A 16,798-nucleotide genomic window follows, 5' to 3' on the forward strand; every position below is an offset into this window, starting at 1 on the left:
CATACTTCTTTTGGTCTCTATACTCATCCCCAAATCATTTGAGGTTCCGCACTATAATTTTCTGAAGACACAACTACTGCACTGATCCTTTTATAATTCATGTATGGAAAGTTAATACTAAAAACTAGAGAATTGGATCATCTGTTTTCAAATTGAATCATCTGATTTTTATCTTCAAATATACAATAGATTTTTATATTTGGATACGGTTGATACCATGGTCATAGACCAATAGTAATATTTTTATTTTTGTTAAGTGTGGGCTGATTCAATTTTAGGCATGATGTATTGGCACTTTATTAGGGTACTTGGTTAGCATTGCAATGTGGAATCAATGTCCTTGTGGTGAGGAGAGTGAATTGACCTACCTAGGATTGCAATTTCTCCTCTTTCTTTCTGTTTTCTTAGTACATAGAATTTAGAGTTCTCAGGTGCAGTTTAAATTTTAGTTGGAATTTTGTTAAACATTCTGTTGGTAAAGGGTCCTTTTAAATAATTAGGATTTCTAAAAGTGGAGGATGCAGAGGCATGATGTAAGAAAATATGATTGCCAAGTGCATTAATAGGAGTGATGGTGAGTTTGACACTCTGGTTCCTGGATCTATATAGTGTGTCTCTTGGTAGCACAACCTGATATAATGATGTAAAATTTAAGAAGTCTTAGCAACACCATCACCTGTTCCAGAATTCTACCAGGCCAGCAACTTTTTGTTTCTATTTTTAGATGATAATACAGTGGATACCATGGTCATAGACCAATAGTAATATCTTTGTTTTTGTTAAGTGTTATCTAATTCAATTTTAGGCATAATGTATTGACACTATATTAGTGGTACTTGCTTAGCATTTATTGTCTGTAAAAGCAAAATTAAAAAAAAAGTCTGGGTTTTTCCTGGTTAAAATTAATTCTTTGTTAAAAGACATCCACTTGTTAATTTATTATGAGAAAATGATGAAAAGAATGATGCTGTAACAAGAACGTAGAGATAGACCTCTCCTCCTAGCTGGCTAGATATTTGGAAGAAGCATTTGATAGATAAAATACAGTGACTGGAAACCACTACAGTACACAGTCCTCATTCATCCTGTGCAGCATCAGAGGCTGGATAAAAGCAACTAGTCAAGTCCAATTGTCAACTTGGTTGTCTTGTACAATGTCCATAATATATGTGCTTTGGTATGTGATAGCAAAAAATCCCATGATGTTTAAACTGCCTTGTCTCTCTCAGAGATCCATCCTTATTACTGTACCTCCCAAATTTTATATTCTTCAAAGTTCCTTCTGAACCCTTGACCAAGTCTTGATTTCTTCTTATTTTTTTATGTACCTTCTTATATACCTTCTTACCTGAGGTAACTTCTTTTTCCACGTGAAATTAAGGATGAAGTGTGCTGTCAAGTATTATGCTCTTTAGAAAGAGTTTTTTCATTTTTTTATTTTTCAAGGGTAATCCTGAAAGATATTGTACAATGGTGTTATTTTATTTCACTTTACTTCTAAATGAAGATAACTCATATTTATTTCTAGTAATATTTTGATAGAGGTTGGCCAATTTTCTCTTCTATCTGATTCGCAGAAGGGACCTTTTCCCAAAGAAGGAAATGAATAGATGTTGTATCACACCTTTGCTCTGAAATTGATTGGGGTTTTCTGAGAAAGAGTGTAACTTCAGTGACTATCTTCTTGGTTAGTTATTTGCTTCGTTATTGGTCACACTCTACAATTGTGACCTCAGGTGAAATGCCAAGGAAGATAGAGAGTAAAATAAGTAGAAGTTATCAATTGATTATACTTTCATAACTGAACTAAGGTTTGTGAAGTACTATATGACTTGCATATCTCTCTGCCTTCCATTTAAAATATTTATTTTTATGTATCACCAATAAGCTTCTAAAAATAAAATTTACATCTATTATTTTTCTAATCCTGTTCATGATTTCTCTATTTTCATGATTATATGAATTTTTTATAACTGACAATAACTTGATAATCTGTGTAATTTCTTGGTTTACAAGCACTTATTGATTTTTGTCTCTTTTTAGTTATAATTGGCCTCCAGTGACTAAGGGAAGTCTGCTCCTTAGTCAGACTTCCAGTCTGCTCCTCCCAACCCTGCTTCATCCTCTCAGCTTCCCAGACCCTCATGCAGTTGGTTGCAAATTTTTTCCAGAAGCTGTTTTACTGTCTACTTTTCATGACAAAAAAATAAAAATAAAAACTTAAAAAAAGATACTTTAGGGCCGGGGATATGGCTTAAGTAGTAGCGTGCTTGACTAGTATGCACAAAGTACAGGGTTTGATTTTCAGCACCATGTAAAAATAAAAAAAATAAAGATATTGTGTCCACCTAAAACTAAAAATGAATATTTTTCTTTAAAAAAAAAAGATAGTTTAAAAAGTAAAATGTAGAGGGAGAAAGTAGCAACTTTTTTGGGGGGGGGTAATTAGGCTTTTTTATTTATTTTTTTATTCTTTTAATATTAGTTGTTCAAAACATTACAAAGCTCTTGACATATCATATTTCATACATTTGATTCAAGTAGATTGATAGGCTTTTTAAAATTTTTTTAATATTTGTCTGATTTTAATGTGGGTCACCCACTAACACTTCATCAAAAAAACAGTTTTTTTGCTGAGTTCAGGTGACCAAGGAATAGCCACACCGTTGGAACAAAACAAAACACACACACACACACAAAAAAAAAACCCAGAATTATCTTTAACCTAACTTTTTATATGATGTCTCAGATCCCCTTAACTTTGCACATTAGCTTCTTTGTTCAGTTGAATTATAACTGCCTTTTGTAGTTGGAAAGTTTGTGACTATTGAAGTTGAAACATTTTATTCTGGGAATCTTGGTAGTTTCTGGTGAGGTTACGTGGGTGAGAGGGTGAAGGGAAAGTGGGGGATTCTTTCCTATCATAACATGAAGTTTCCCCCACAGTCTGTTCTCAGGTGCCAGACCTCAATTATTTCTTACAGTGGTAGACTTTGATTATTTTTACTTCCCCTTTACACATAAGTTTTAACAGCATTTTATAAAAACTGCACTTATTAAGATTCATTTTTAAAATAAAGTTATAGTTCGCCTAACCAGTCTGCACTTATTGCTATGGTTTCACTCACCTGCTATGCCTGTTTTTGGTCTGAAAAACAGATATATTATTTTCCATATTTTATCCATTTTCCTACATGTATATACTGAAAAGAAAATTAGGTCTGGAAATATTCCATTTTGATTGAGTGCAATTATCAAGAAAATAAAATTTAAATATGCTAAATATATCTCCAGATTTTCTCAAGTAGCTATGCTTAAAACAAAGAAAATATTCTGAAATGAAAAACCATGGTCAGCTTCATGAAAGCAAGAGTAAAACCCAAGTATTTATCCTTAATGATGGATTATAGATGATAAATACAGAATAACCACAAGATTTAAAGGAAAAATAGTATTCAACCTGGAATTCTAAAATGAAGCAGATTGTCCATCAATGATAAATAAAAGTAGATTTTCATAAATAATAAAAATCTAAAAAGCTATTTTCCATGCCTCATTTCAAAGAGAGTTACTCAATATAGAAGAAAAATTTTAAAAAAGGGAGCAGAGTTTGTGGACAGAAACAGTGGCTCTAACTGCAGAGCTCAAGAAAGTTATGCTTATTCTGCAGTAGAACTTGAAAATATTTTTTAGCATACCTCAGTCCTACCTTTAAAATGATGGCTTAACAGAAGTATTTAGCTAGTGAGTAGTCAAGTGATTGAATGTAGAAAAAGTTAGAAGATTCTAGTGGTCTATTTTTCTCACCACATAAAAATGAATATTAGAAAATACAGGAAAAACAGAGTGATGAAAAAAAATAAAAACGCACTAAACACAAATAATGGAAAGCCAAGTTCTGTATATGAAACACAGTAAAATGTGCACTTTTTGTAAAATTTAATGGGAAAGAAGAAAGTAGTGTTGATTGTTCTTGATGGTAAGAACATCCCTCCATGAGCAGCATTGATGTCCTGATATTGGATGTCAGAAAGGCTAATAAATTAGAGAAAGAAATCATTCTTACTTCTGGTGTGTGTTTTGTGATGAAAAGTATCTTAAAGCCAAATTTGTGAAAATGTTATGGGTTTTTTTAACCTTCATAAATTTTCTGTAGACAAAAAATGCAACACATAATTATTTTTTAGAGAATAACTAAATGAGGAAGCATGAACACAGGGACTTGTAACTATTAAAAAATAGAGTGGGGTGTGGTGGCCTGTACAGATGCTGATACTCAGAAATAATAAAGTGTCCAATGTAAATTAATCAAGAAATCTCAGAACACATACCATAATGATAATCAGTTAAATGCTAAATCCTTGTAATATTTGATTGATTAGGCCTGAAGAAAAAGAATTGGCCCCATAAGTTAAATTGGTTTTCCTCCCTCTTTCATTGCAAATATAAAAAATAATGGGATCACCTAAAACATTGTGTAGGGTCTTCTATTTATATTTCAAGATTATGATCAATATAATCAGACAAGTAGTTGTAGGTATGGCTAAATTTAGTTTCCTGTTAAAACTTTACATAGTTGCAGATAGAGTATAGGCTGCTGATTTGGGTGTAAATTTTGGAAACTACTGTTTTATATGGCACTGGGGATTGAACTTGGGGTCCTTTACCACTCATATATATATATACAAAATTATTTGGTACTTTGTTTTGAGACCTGGTCTCACCTAGTTACCAAGGGTGGTCTTGAAGTTGTGATCCTTCTGCCTCAGCCTCTATGATATTTGGGATTACAGGTATGTACCACCACATCAGGCCTGGACACTACTTTTTTTTTTACATGCATCTAATAATCAAAATTATTTTAAATATTTTTGCCTTTTCTTTGATATAAAATATTCAATACTATCTTACCAAGTTGGTTTTGACCCTAATTTTTTTTTGAAAAGGCCAATGTTCATGTTGAGTAGTTATACTTTTTTTTCTTACCATAACAAGATTTACTCATTAGATTCTATCCTGAGTTAGCAAGTCAATTTTATCCGTGTTTTAGAAAAACAAATTGCTATAAATTGTTCTGCTCATGGTTTTAATAGAAATACCTTTCTCTTAGTCAACCAGATGTTTATGATTTGATTGTTTCTCTTTTAAATTTCTTCTTCTGATTTCTCTGATGGCGTTTTCTATGATATTTAATAGTTAGCTTCATTTAAAAGCACTTGTTTATGTGAAAAGTAGATATTAAGGGAAATAAATACCAGGAACAAATTCATAGTACTCAATATGTTTCTCATGATTATATACAGTTTCCTCCCACCATTCTGGGATTTCCATTTATAGAGCTTTAAATGACTTCCATTCCTCACTATATTTCACTATCAGCACATGCAGAAATAATATCTAAAAAAATTTATATTAAATAAGTAGCAATTTCGAGAAAACCAGATATAATTTACACCTGTTAAATTAAACAATATATGTGGAAGTTTGCTAAAGAATACTTGGCATATTCAAAGAATAAAATGAAGAAAATTACCAGAATTGTTGCTTTCCTTTATGTAATAGGGCACAGTTTATTGACATGTTGTTTCAAAAAGACATTAATATTTTCCTCATGAAAAAATAGTTGTTTGTCTTTAACATAAATTTTACTTGATTTTTTTTAATTTTTACCTATTTATCTTGCACACTGAGAAGGTATTTGCTGGGGTAAAACACAGTGAGATACTGATCAATCAATTGTATTTTCAACTAATGTTGTAAAATACATCTCTGACACATTTGCTTGTTTTCATTTTTTATAATAGCATTATGCCCAATCAGCATGAGAACAGTTTCCTCATTAATTTTGGTATCAATAGTGGGTTAGGTACATTGAAATTATGTTGAGAAAATTACAACTATAATGCTGGAATCTCCCAATTCTTTGTTTTCATCTTTCCTGTGATGCTTCTGCTCTTGATATTAGTATGTTAACTTTAATTTGCATTTTCCATACAGTTTCTTAAAACATAAGACACTTAGAATTGAGGAAATCACACATAGTAAGTTTATTTCATAAACTGATATAAAACTCAATGAAAGACTTCAGCATTATTAATGTACACTTTATCAAAATTCCATTATATCACAATGGTATATACAGTATTAAAATTTTATATAGCTAAAGGTTTTTTTAACAATGAATGATAGGCACCCTAAGCAAGTATGTAGTTCAAATTATTCATTTACTTAGCTTCATTCATTCATAATATAATAGTTGATTAAAAAACACATATCAGAGTGTTTTTGAAAAAATTGTTTGGTGAATTACTAACAATGCAGCATGAAATTTTTATTTATCATTGGTTCATTATACTCACATCTTACTTACATAGTTGTTATAATATTCAATAAGTTGTAGCTAAAATCATGAAATACCACATACCATATTGTACAGATTATATAAATGCTCTTATTATTTCTTCACATTCTTTTTCACAAATATTTATCAGGCACTTACTATATACTAATTAGAAATAAGTTTATTATAATTATTTCAGATATTTTTTTAAAACTGCAAGACCTCATTTGAAAAGAGCAATATAGATTTCAGAAGTAACTACTGCTTCTCTAGTGAATAATGTGTATAGAAATCTGCTAAGGTTTTGGGGTATGCAAATATATTTTAGATGCATCAGAGAGAACATATGAAAAAACAGTACTATTTATTATGTTATTTAAATAAAGTGAAATATCATACCAAAGGTTAAAAAAATTAACTTTTGGGGAAAAAAAGCAAAAGGGTGCACTAGTATTTGAAATAAGGTAATAATTTTTACTATAATTAGTTTTTTCTGAGTCTCATTTCACTCTTTAATTATCTATCCATTGTGTTAAGAACCCCTATCGGTGTTAAACTATATAAGTTACATATATTGTGGTGTGAAGTGTTATTGGAAAATATTAGCATTCAGTGAATAATGCCATCAAGTTTCTGTTTTGCAATATTAAAGAACTATTTCAGATTTATTGCAATGAATAGCTTTGTTTAAAGGTAACAGTAGTTTTTCAATGTAGAAATTACTAAGAAAAATTTAGGTGATTTGCAAAAGTCTGTAACAACCATATTCGACGAACTTTGTGTCATAAAGTATAAGAAAAGTTGCTTCCCTACCTCAAACCAGATATCATTGGTTTGTAGTATCAGCACATACAAGTTTAGATGAGAACTTTTGCTTCTTTTACCTTTTTACTTCCCACCTACAACATGGCTTATTTTTCATAAGCATATTTCTATGCTTGTTCAACCTCTCATGAATCTCAGAATTCAGTAGGAGGGATACCTGACAATCTAGAAACAAACATATCTGAGATAGTGTATAGATTAATATATGAAGAAGTTCAAGGAAATATTGATCTGGCTATAAGATGGTGTGGTAACTATATAGAAAGCTAAAAATTGAAATTGAAGGAAATATAATACTCCTGAGAATTACAAAGAATCATGTAGTTTTTGGAAGCAGATATTTTAAGTAGGAAGCTCTTGAGATTGATGTCCACTGGATCTTTTATATGAATATTTCCTCTGGTTTTGAGGGCCACCATATTTTAGCCAGTAAACTTGATATAGCATAATCAGAAAGTCCAGCATTCTTTTTTTATACCTAGGCATGGTTTACTAAACATTCATTGAGATTTTGCACAGACTTTTCCTTTATTTTAATATACCTAGCCCATTAGTCTTGTCACATTCAAATTCATTCATTCTTCAAAAAGTAATTTAATTAAATTCCCTATTGTCTTTAAAATAAAAATCAACCTAAAATAATTTATATACTCTAAAGCATTTTATTGTAGTATCTAGAATCTTTATAACTACTAAGAAATGACATTCTATGTCTCTTTTTTACCATTGTCTCTCTCATATTACAGAGGGTTAATTTAACTTTTATGGGGCACAACAGTTCTTATTAAAGCCAGTTGTTACAAAAGAGCAAGTCTTTTTTTTGAATTTCTCTGACTTCCCGTCTCATTATGTTCTCTCTACCTCTCAAATGAGCCCTCACCATAATGCCACCTCATGTGTAATGCAGGTGAAGGAGCTGTCACAGGAGCTGAGAAGATTCTGGTACAGTGCACTTAAATCTTCAGAACTATGTACTCAAAACTATATTTTTATTTATTTATAAGTTGTACTTGGACACAATACATTTATTTTATTTATTTATTCATTTTTATGTGGTGCTGAGAATTGAACCCAGCTTCTTGCATGTGACAGGTGAGCACTCTACCACTGAGCCACAACCCGAGCCTCTCAGAAAATATTTTATGCATTTATATCTTTTTATACATTGGCCTGCTTCTGGTATTTTTCTAAAACATTATAAAACAGACTAAAACAACCTCTGTGTCTTATTTCTAAGGAAGACAGGTGAGACTATGCAATGTATTATCAAAAAAAATTCTGTAAAAGCTTTAGAATTAAAACTGTTATGCATTCACTGAGTGACCTTTAGTGAGTGATTAAAAATCTTTGTGTCTAAGGCATCTTACTATGAGAGTGAGTAGAACATCTAAGATTACATTTTAAAAGCTCTGGTATAGTTTAGATGATAATGGCTTAGCATTTCTGATTCTTTTGTTTTTATATTTCAAAGGTGATATCTTGTATTTCTTATATTCCTCATGGTGCTTAGGTTAATGTATTGCCATTTACTTTGGGACTCAAATATGTGGAATTTGTTTGTTTAGTAAAGCAAAAGCAAGAGTGGTACCTTAGAATATAGCAAAGACTCAAAGAGAATGTTTTTTTTTTATTTTTAATGGTAAGAATTGTCTCATTGCTAATAATTACAGAGGGAATTTACATCTTGATGACACCCATTAATCAGAAATAGTCTTAACTGACTAGATCAAAACCATTAGAAAACCATGAATAAACAGGCAGATTTAAAAAAATAGGTTTGTCTAGCACCATTTTGAGTCTCCTATTAGAGTACAAATTATAGTATTTTTTCTTACCAGTGAAAGGACTCAAACACATGTATCTGCATTTTAAGCATCCTGTAATCACACAAGTCACCATCAATCATAATACCATTGCAGGAAGAGAAATGTAGATCTTCGCAGGCAGAAAAATCAAATACAAAAAGTTCAATTTGCCTTATGCCAAAAAAGACCTCATTATTTATGTTATACTTCTTTTTAGCACCCAGGTTCCATATCTTTGAGCTCAAGATATTCAACCAGAAGAAAGTGGATTTGTTTTATGCTGGATGAGTTAATAACTGATATAATTAGAATGTAGAGTAAACATATTTTGATTGGTAATTCATTTGTTTCAAGTATGATGGCTTGCCCAGGAAAGCAAAGCAGGAAATTTTGTCCTCCACTTCACCCAAATTGTATGGAAAAGTTATTATTGGTTTAAATCAAAAGTAGAAGCCACAGGCAATCTACAGCAGGTATTTAAATGTCATGATGAGACATCAAACTGCAGTTGTTTTTCTCATGTTTTTGTATCATTGATTGCTGTGAATTTTGAATATTTGAAATATAAAAAATTTATTTAAAAATAAACATTAATATTCTTTTGTATTTTAGGGTAATTTTAAGGCTCATAGACTAAGGTCATAATATCCAGTATAATTACCTCATATTTTTCTAATGTAATCCCGAGACAAAGGAGTTGGGATATATTTTTCATGAAAAAAATTATTTTTACTAAGTGAAATTATGTTGTTCCATGTACCTTAATTTTCTATGCAGTATATGTTTGGCCTTAAAATTAATAAATAAATGCCTTGATGGGACTGCCAAAAGGTTTATATTATCTTGTCCTGGTGAATATTGTGGCAGAATATATGGAGGATAAAACAGAAAATTTCTAAAATTGTGTATTTTTGTAGCTGGAAACTGTTGAATAGTACATCAATGTTATTAATGAAAAAGACTGACTAAAAGCAGCAATGTTCTTTAAGTGTACATACGTGAACAAATTTTTTGTTAAGCAAAAATGTCCTGTGCATCCAGGAATGGCTGAAATACATTATACTTAGACTCTGGTAATCTCATTTTTTTAACTCTAACTATTAAATTTTTCTAGCTCAATAAATTTCTCTCAATTCCTTTTCTTGCTTTTAAAACCAAGGAGGAATACTTGTCTTTTTTAACTTTCTGGATTGTTTCCCAATTTGACTGCAATAAAATATGCAGAAAACTTTTGGAAAATATTACAAAGCATACAAATGTAAGTGAATAATCTTTGCTTACTTTGTGACTCTGTTTCATTCAAATGCTGTTGTAGCTCAAAGTGGGTAACTTATCATTCCTCAATTAACTTTAACTGATTATATGTCCATTTTTGCTCTAGCATTTGGAAATCACACTTTATTCACTACGGGTCTTTTGCTTAAGTCTTTACAAGTTTTTATTTCTATATTTTGGGGTGTTAAATCAATTGACTTTACTTCTCATTTAGTTTAGTTTTATGTATAATCAAAATTTGTATAAATGTCTATATTGGAGAGTGTGCAATGTCTGCAGACCTTGTTCTTAGGCATATGTTGCTCTGAACTCAGTTCTTCATGAATTATATGTAATGTTACTTAAATTGTGAATGATATCCAATATTTTTGTACGGATTCTGTGTATAAGAAGCTTTGACCCTATTGTACCTGAAAAGCGAACATTTTATGATAAGAAACTTAATCTTTACATACAACCTTCTCAGTTTACCTCTTACTACTTGGTCCTCAGAAAAATTAGACTATAAAACATAGCTCATTGATTATTTTTTCATAAGTATAAGGCCTCATTCAACCTTGACTCCACATCCATTTCTCTAATTTCTGCCCTGAAATAGCACTACCTATAGAATAATAAGGACGTCAGAATTTACTAATGTACATGAAAACAATGATCATTGACCTCATTCCATGAAAAATGAAATGTCTCCAATGAGAATGAAGTCTAGAAGGCCATTATGCACCCAAGAAAGATAAGGCTCTTCTTTCATGTAAGAGCTACCTTTAAGTTTGTGGAAATTCAGTCTATTAAAATGACTAGGAAATGTTAAAAAGTTAAAATTTTAAAATTTATAAATCAAGATATGAAAATCTGGAGCTTATTTTCCTATATCTATATAATTCTTATTACTCTAAATTTCACCATAAATACAAACAGAAAAAAATAATGATCTGACTTATGCAAATTGCATTCCATATTAAGTTTGATTAAAATGTGTAAAAGTATTAAAAGATGCTAGAGTATTATTCACTCAACAGTATGTTTTACTGTTACTAGTACATTTAGTCAAGTGGAACACTATGATGTCTGTAATTTAACAACAGGATGCAATACATGAGTGTTAACACATAAACAAATATTCAGTTATAAAGACATATTGCCTACATAAGTTAAATATAGGTTAAAAAATGCACTGTAAACCTGGCATGATGGTCCATGCTTGTAATCCAAGCAAATTGGGAAGATGAGTAATTTCAGCAATTTAAATTCAGTCTCAGCAACTTAATGTGGTTTCAGCAACTTAGGAAGACAGTCTCAAAATTTGAAAAAGTGGAGAGAGGGGTTAGAAATGTGGCTCAGTGTATAAAAATACCTAAACTTAAACTGAAATACAAAAAAAAATTAAAGTTTAAAATATTACACTTGAGTGTTAAACATCAGAAATAGATTTTATATAATTCTCTTCTCAGTATTCAAAAGGGAATATAGTAATTTTTGATTTAGAAAAATAATTGTATTCTTTCAAAGATGAGGTTTCTTCACTATTCATGTATATTTATGACTGATATTTCTACAAAATAACTTGATAATGCTTAATAAATTTAAGCAAAATTTAAAGACAGCTACTTGTTTTCTAAACTTAAATAAGTTCTGTGTTTTACTCATCCTCATATTCATCAAGTGTAATATATATATAATAACTTTACTATACTCTCACATTTATTATAAATGTTTCATTGTTATATAAGGCATACACTTTGGACAAAATCTGTTCAATGTTCACTACTAGTATGAGTTTTTAGATGTTCAATGAATTTAAAATTTAAATACATTTTGTAAATATTATTTCACTTTTTAGAGTTTCTGGGCACAATGAATTCTCCAAAAATAAGCAGTGTTTAAATAACATGTAGCTACATTTTTTTTCCATTTGTATTTTCTCTAACCAGTATGTATCCCCAGGTGTTGAGTATTGCTGAATAAATTTTAGAGGCATTGTCAATTTTCTCATTTCAAAATTTCCTCTATGCTGTGGTTATTGTGGTGAGAATTAAATGTTGTCCCTTTCTTAGAGTAATGGTACAATGGTCTCATTTGTAGAGCTTCTCTCCAGTGTGTTTTCTCTCATGCCTAGTAATATATTATATATAATTTAAAATGTTTCTACATTCTCTACATTTAGATGTCCTCTTTTCAGAATAAGTAGCCTAGTGGTGAAAAGAACTGATTTTTTATTAAAAGATTTGCTGCATTGTTTCAATTTGTAGGGGTTCTTTTCTTTATACATTCTGTTGTTAATAAAGCTTAGCCTTTTTATAATGCTTATTTTTTAGTTGTAGTTGGACACAATACCTTTATTTCACTTATTTATTTTTATGTGGTGCAGAGGATCGAACCCAGGATCTCAAATCTGCAAGGCTAGCACTCTACCACGGAACCAAACCCCAGCCCCAAGGTTTAGTCTTTCCTTAAAAGTATTATTACTTTATTCACATTTCAAATTCACCTGGATGTCTTCTGCTGTGGTGAAATAAGTTTTATTTTTTATTAAAAGCTTTTCCACATTATTCACTTTTGTAGGGCTATTCTCCTGTGTGAGTTCTGTTGTGGGGAATAAGGCCTGTTTTATTGCTAAAAGCTTTGCCACATTCCTTATATTTGTAAGGTTTCTCTGCAGTGTAAATTCTTCTGTGGCAAATAAGGTGTAATATTTGAGTAAAAACTTTATCACATTCTTTGCATTTTTGAGGCTTTTCTTCAGTGTGAGTTCTGTTGTGGCAAATAAGGTGTGATTTTTGACTAAACTCTTTGTCACATTCTTTAAATTTGTAAGGCTTCTCTCTAGTGTGAGTTCTCCTGTGACAAATAAAGCCTGATTTTTGAGTAAAAGCTTTGCCACATTCTTTACATTTGTACGGCTTCTCTCCAGAGAGTTCTGCTGTGGTGAAGGTCTATTTTTGACCAAAAGCTTCACAACATTCTTTACATTTGTAGGGTATCACTACACTGTGATTTCTGCTCAGGTGAATAAGGTTTCATGTGTCACCAAAGCTTTGCCACATTCTGTACATTAGTAGGGCTTCTCTCCAATGTGATCTCTTCTATGGTAAATAAGGTCTGATTTTCGACCAAAAGCTTTGCCACAATCTTTACATTTGTAGGGCTTCTCTCCATGTGAGTTCTGCTGTGGTAAATAAGGTCTGATTTTCGACCAAAAGCATTGCCACAATCTTTATATTTGTAGGGCTTCTCTCCAGTGTGAGTTCTGCTGTGGTAAATAAGGTGTGATTTTTGAAAAAAAGCTTTGTCACAATCTTTACATTTGTAGGGCTTCTCTCCAGTGTGAGTTCTGCTGTGGCAAATTAGGGTTGATTTTAGACTGAAAGCTTTGCCACATTCTGTACATTTGTAGGGCTTTTCTCCAGTGTGAGTTCTTCTGTGGCAAATAAGGTCTGATTTTCAACCAAAAGCTTTGCCACAATCTTTACATTAATAGGGCTTCTCTCCAGTGTGTGTTCTGCTGTGGCAAATTAAGAGTAATTTTTGACCAAAAGCTTTGCCACATTGTTTACATTTGTAAGGCTTGTCTCCAGTGTGAGTATGAGTACTGATGTGACAAGTAAGGTATGATTTTTGACCGAAAGCTTTGCCACAATCTTTACATTTGTAGGGCTTCTCTCCAGTGTGAGTTCTGCTGTGGCAAATAAGGTCTGATTTTCGACCAAAAGCTTTACCACAATCTTTACATTTGTAGGGCTTCTCTCCAGAGTGAGTTCTCCTGTGACGATTAAGGTGTGAGTTTTGACCAAAAGCTTTGCCACATTCTTTACATTTGTAGGGCTTTTCTCCAGTGTGTGTTCTGCTGTGGCAAATAAGGTATGATTTTTGACCAAAAGCTTTGCCACAGTCTTTACATTTGTAGGGCTTCTCTCCAGTGTGAGTTCTGCTGTGGTAAATAAGGTCTGATTTTTGACCAAAAGCTTTGCCACAATCTTTACATTTGTAGGGCTTCTCTCCAGTGTGAGTTCTGCTGTGGCAAATAAGGTTTGATTTTTGACCAAAAGCTTTGCCACAATCTTTACATTTGTAGGGCTTCTCTCCAGTGTGAGTTCTTCTGTGGCAAATAAGGTTTGATTTTTGACCAAAAGCTTTGCCACAATCTTTACATTTGTAGGGCTTCTCTCTAGTGTGAGTTCTGCTGTGGCAAATTAGGGTTGATTTTAGACTGAAAGCTTTGCCACATTCTTCACATTTGTAAGGCTTCGCTCCCGTGTGAGTTCTGATGTGGCAAGTAAGGTTTGATTTTTGACTGAAAGCTTTGCCACATTCTGTACATTTGTAGGACTTCTCTCCAGTGTGAGTTCTGCTGTGGTAAATAAGGTCTGATTTTTGACCAAAAGCTTTGCCACAATCTTTACATTTGTAGGTCTTCTCTACAGTGTGAGTTCTTCTGTGGTAAATAAGGTGTGATTTTTGACCAAAAGCTTTGCCACAATCTTTACATTTGTAGGGCTTCTCTCCAGTGTGAGTTCTGCTGTGGCGAATAAGGTTTGATTTTTTACCAAAAGCTTTGCCACATTGTTTACATTTGTAAGGCTTCTCTCCAGTGTGAGTATGAGTACTGATGTGACAAGTAAGGTATGATTTTTGACCGAAAGCTTTGCCACAATCTTTACATTTGTAGGGCTTCTCTCCAGTGTGAGTTCTGCTGTGGCAAATAAGGTCTGATTTTCGACCAAAAGCTTTACCACAATCTTTACATTTGTAGGGCTTCTCTCCAGAGTGAGTTCTCCTGTGGCGATTAAGGTGTGAGTTTTGACCAAAAGCTTTGCCACATTCTTTACATTTGTAGGGCTTCTCTCCAGTGTGTGTTCTGCTGTGGCAAATAAGGTATGATTTTTGACCAAAAGCTTTGCCACAGTCTTTACATTTGTAGGGCTTCTCTCCAGTGTGAGTTCTGCTGTGGTAAATAAGGTCTGATTTTTGACCAAAAGCTTTGCCACAATCTTTACATTTGTAAGGCTTCTCTTCAGTGTGAGTTCTGCTGTGGCAAATAAGGTTTGATTTTTGATGAAAAGCTTTGCCACAATCTTTACATTTGTAGGGCTTCTCTCCAGTGTGAGTTCTGCTGTGGCGAATAAGGTTTGATTTTTTACCAAAAGCTTTGCCACATTCTTTACATTTGTAGGGCTTCTCTCCATTATGGGTTCCTCTGTGGCAAATAAGACCTTTCTTTTTACTAAAAGCTTTGCAACATTCTTTATATTCATCGGGCTCCTCTCCAGTGTAAATTTTCTGGTGATGAACAAGTTCTGACTTTTTATATGATTTTTGGTGTTCACTCTCACTTGTAGGTTTCCATATTTTCTTTTTTGGTAAATAGTCAAGATCACAACTTCCATATTTTGCAATTACCACTTCATGTAATATATGTTTTAGGCCCTCTTCTAGTGAATATTCTTGGATATGATTAGGAGTGATGGCTGAAATAAACAAAAAATAAAAAAAAAATACCTATTAGACTGGGATAAATATATTTTGCATACATAACATGAAATTAAGGTAAAATAAGTACATGAGGAGTGTAGCAGATTAGTAAGTCCAAAGTCACCATAAATCCAAAAAAAATATTAGTTCAATAAAAATGTACAGAAAAAATTACCTTGAGAATATTATCCAAATTCTTGTAGAGACCACAGTATCCAAGAGGAGTACATCATAAAAAAGAGTAATATAATAAAGTGTAGAAAAGAATCATTAACAGCCTTTTGTCATTCATAAGATAGTATTGGGTATTTAGGAAATATCTACCAGCTACCCTCACTGTTAGTAGAATAAGAGAAATGTAAAACATACACAAACATTTCTGGCTTTTTCAAAAAGTGTCCAAAAAATGTTTTTTGTCTACCATGACATAGACACATGAAAATAACTAGTAGATTTTGAATGATAATACCATAAATATTCAACAAGGGTAAAGAGGCAATGAACTCTTAAAAAGAAATATGAACAAAAAAATTACTAAGAAATATACACATATATGTCTATAAAGTTTTTTGTAAAAACATTTTAAAAGACAATAAAAACCTTGCATAGACTATGGCCATAATATTTGGATGAATTCAACACATGGCAATCAAGTATAATAAATTGATTTTTATATTTTTACATTCATGTGATATGAGAATTTCTTTTATTGACAAATATCACTTTGTTTATTTATAAATATATCATGGTATTTTGTACTATATATTCAAGGTAAAATGACTAAAGAGAATGAATTAACAATCATTATTTCATATAATTATCAATTTTGTTCTTACAACGCATTGTATTCCTTCTACTAGTATTCATGAAGAACATAATACACTCACTATGTGGTAAAATAAAACTCTTGACCCTATTATGCTCAATAAAATAAAAATACAAAGACTTTTACTATAATATAAACCCTACACAAAACACAGTACCTGGTGAGCAAAATTTTGCTCACTAAATTTCTGACTTCCACATGTGAATCAAATGCTCCTACAACTTAATATCTGCATGCAACTTTCACTTAATTCAAAGT

General features: G+C 31.8%; 1 protein-coding gene across 1 annotated transcript; it reads right to left on the bottom strand.

The window, feature by feature from the left end:
* Positions 1-10,796: 10,796 nt before the first annotated feature.
* On the bottom strand, positions 10,797-16,557 carry LOC143387632 (uncharacterized). The gene is made up of 4 exons (XM_077108483.1): positions 16,551-16,557; positions 13,836-15,710; positions 13,548-13,679; positions 10,797-10,849 (listed from the first exon to the last, which is right to left on the bottom strand). The coding sequence occupies exons 1-4, from the start codon at positions 16,555-16,557 to the stop codon at positions 10,797-10,799; spliced, it is 2,067 nt and encodes a 688-aa protein (XP_076964598.1).
* Between the last annotated feature and the right edge of the window lie 241 nt (positions 16,558-16,798).

This window comes from Callospermophilus lateralis, unplaced genomic scaffold, assembly GCF_048772815.1.
Source record: "Callospermophilus lateralis isolate mCalLat2 unplaced genomic scaffold, mCalLat2.hap1 Scaffold_83, whole genome shotgun sequence".
Classification (NCBI taxonomy): domain Eukaryota; kingdom Metazoa; phylum Chordata; class Mammalia; order Rodentia; family Sciuridae; genus Callospermophilus; species Callospermophilus lateralis.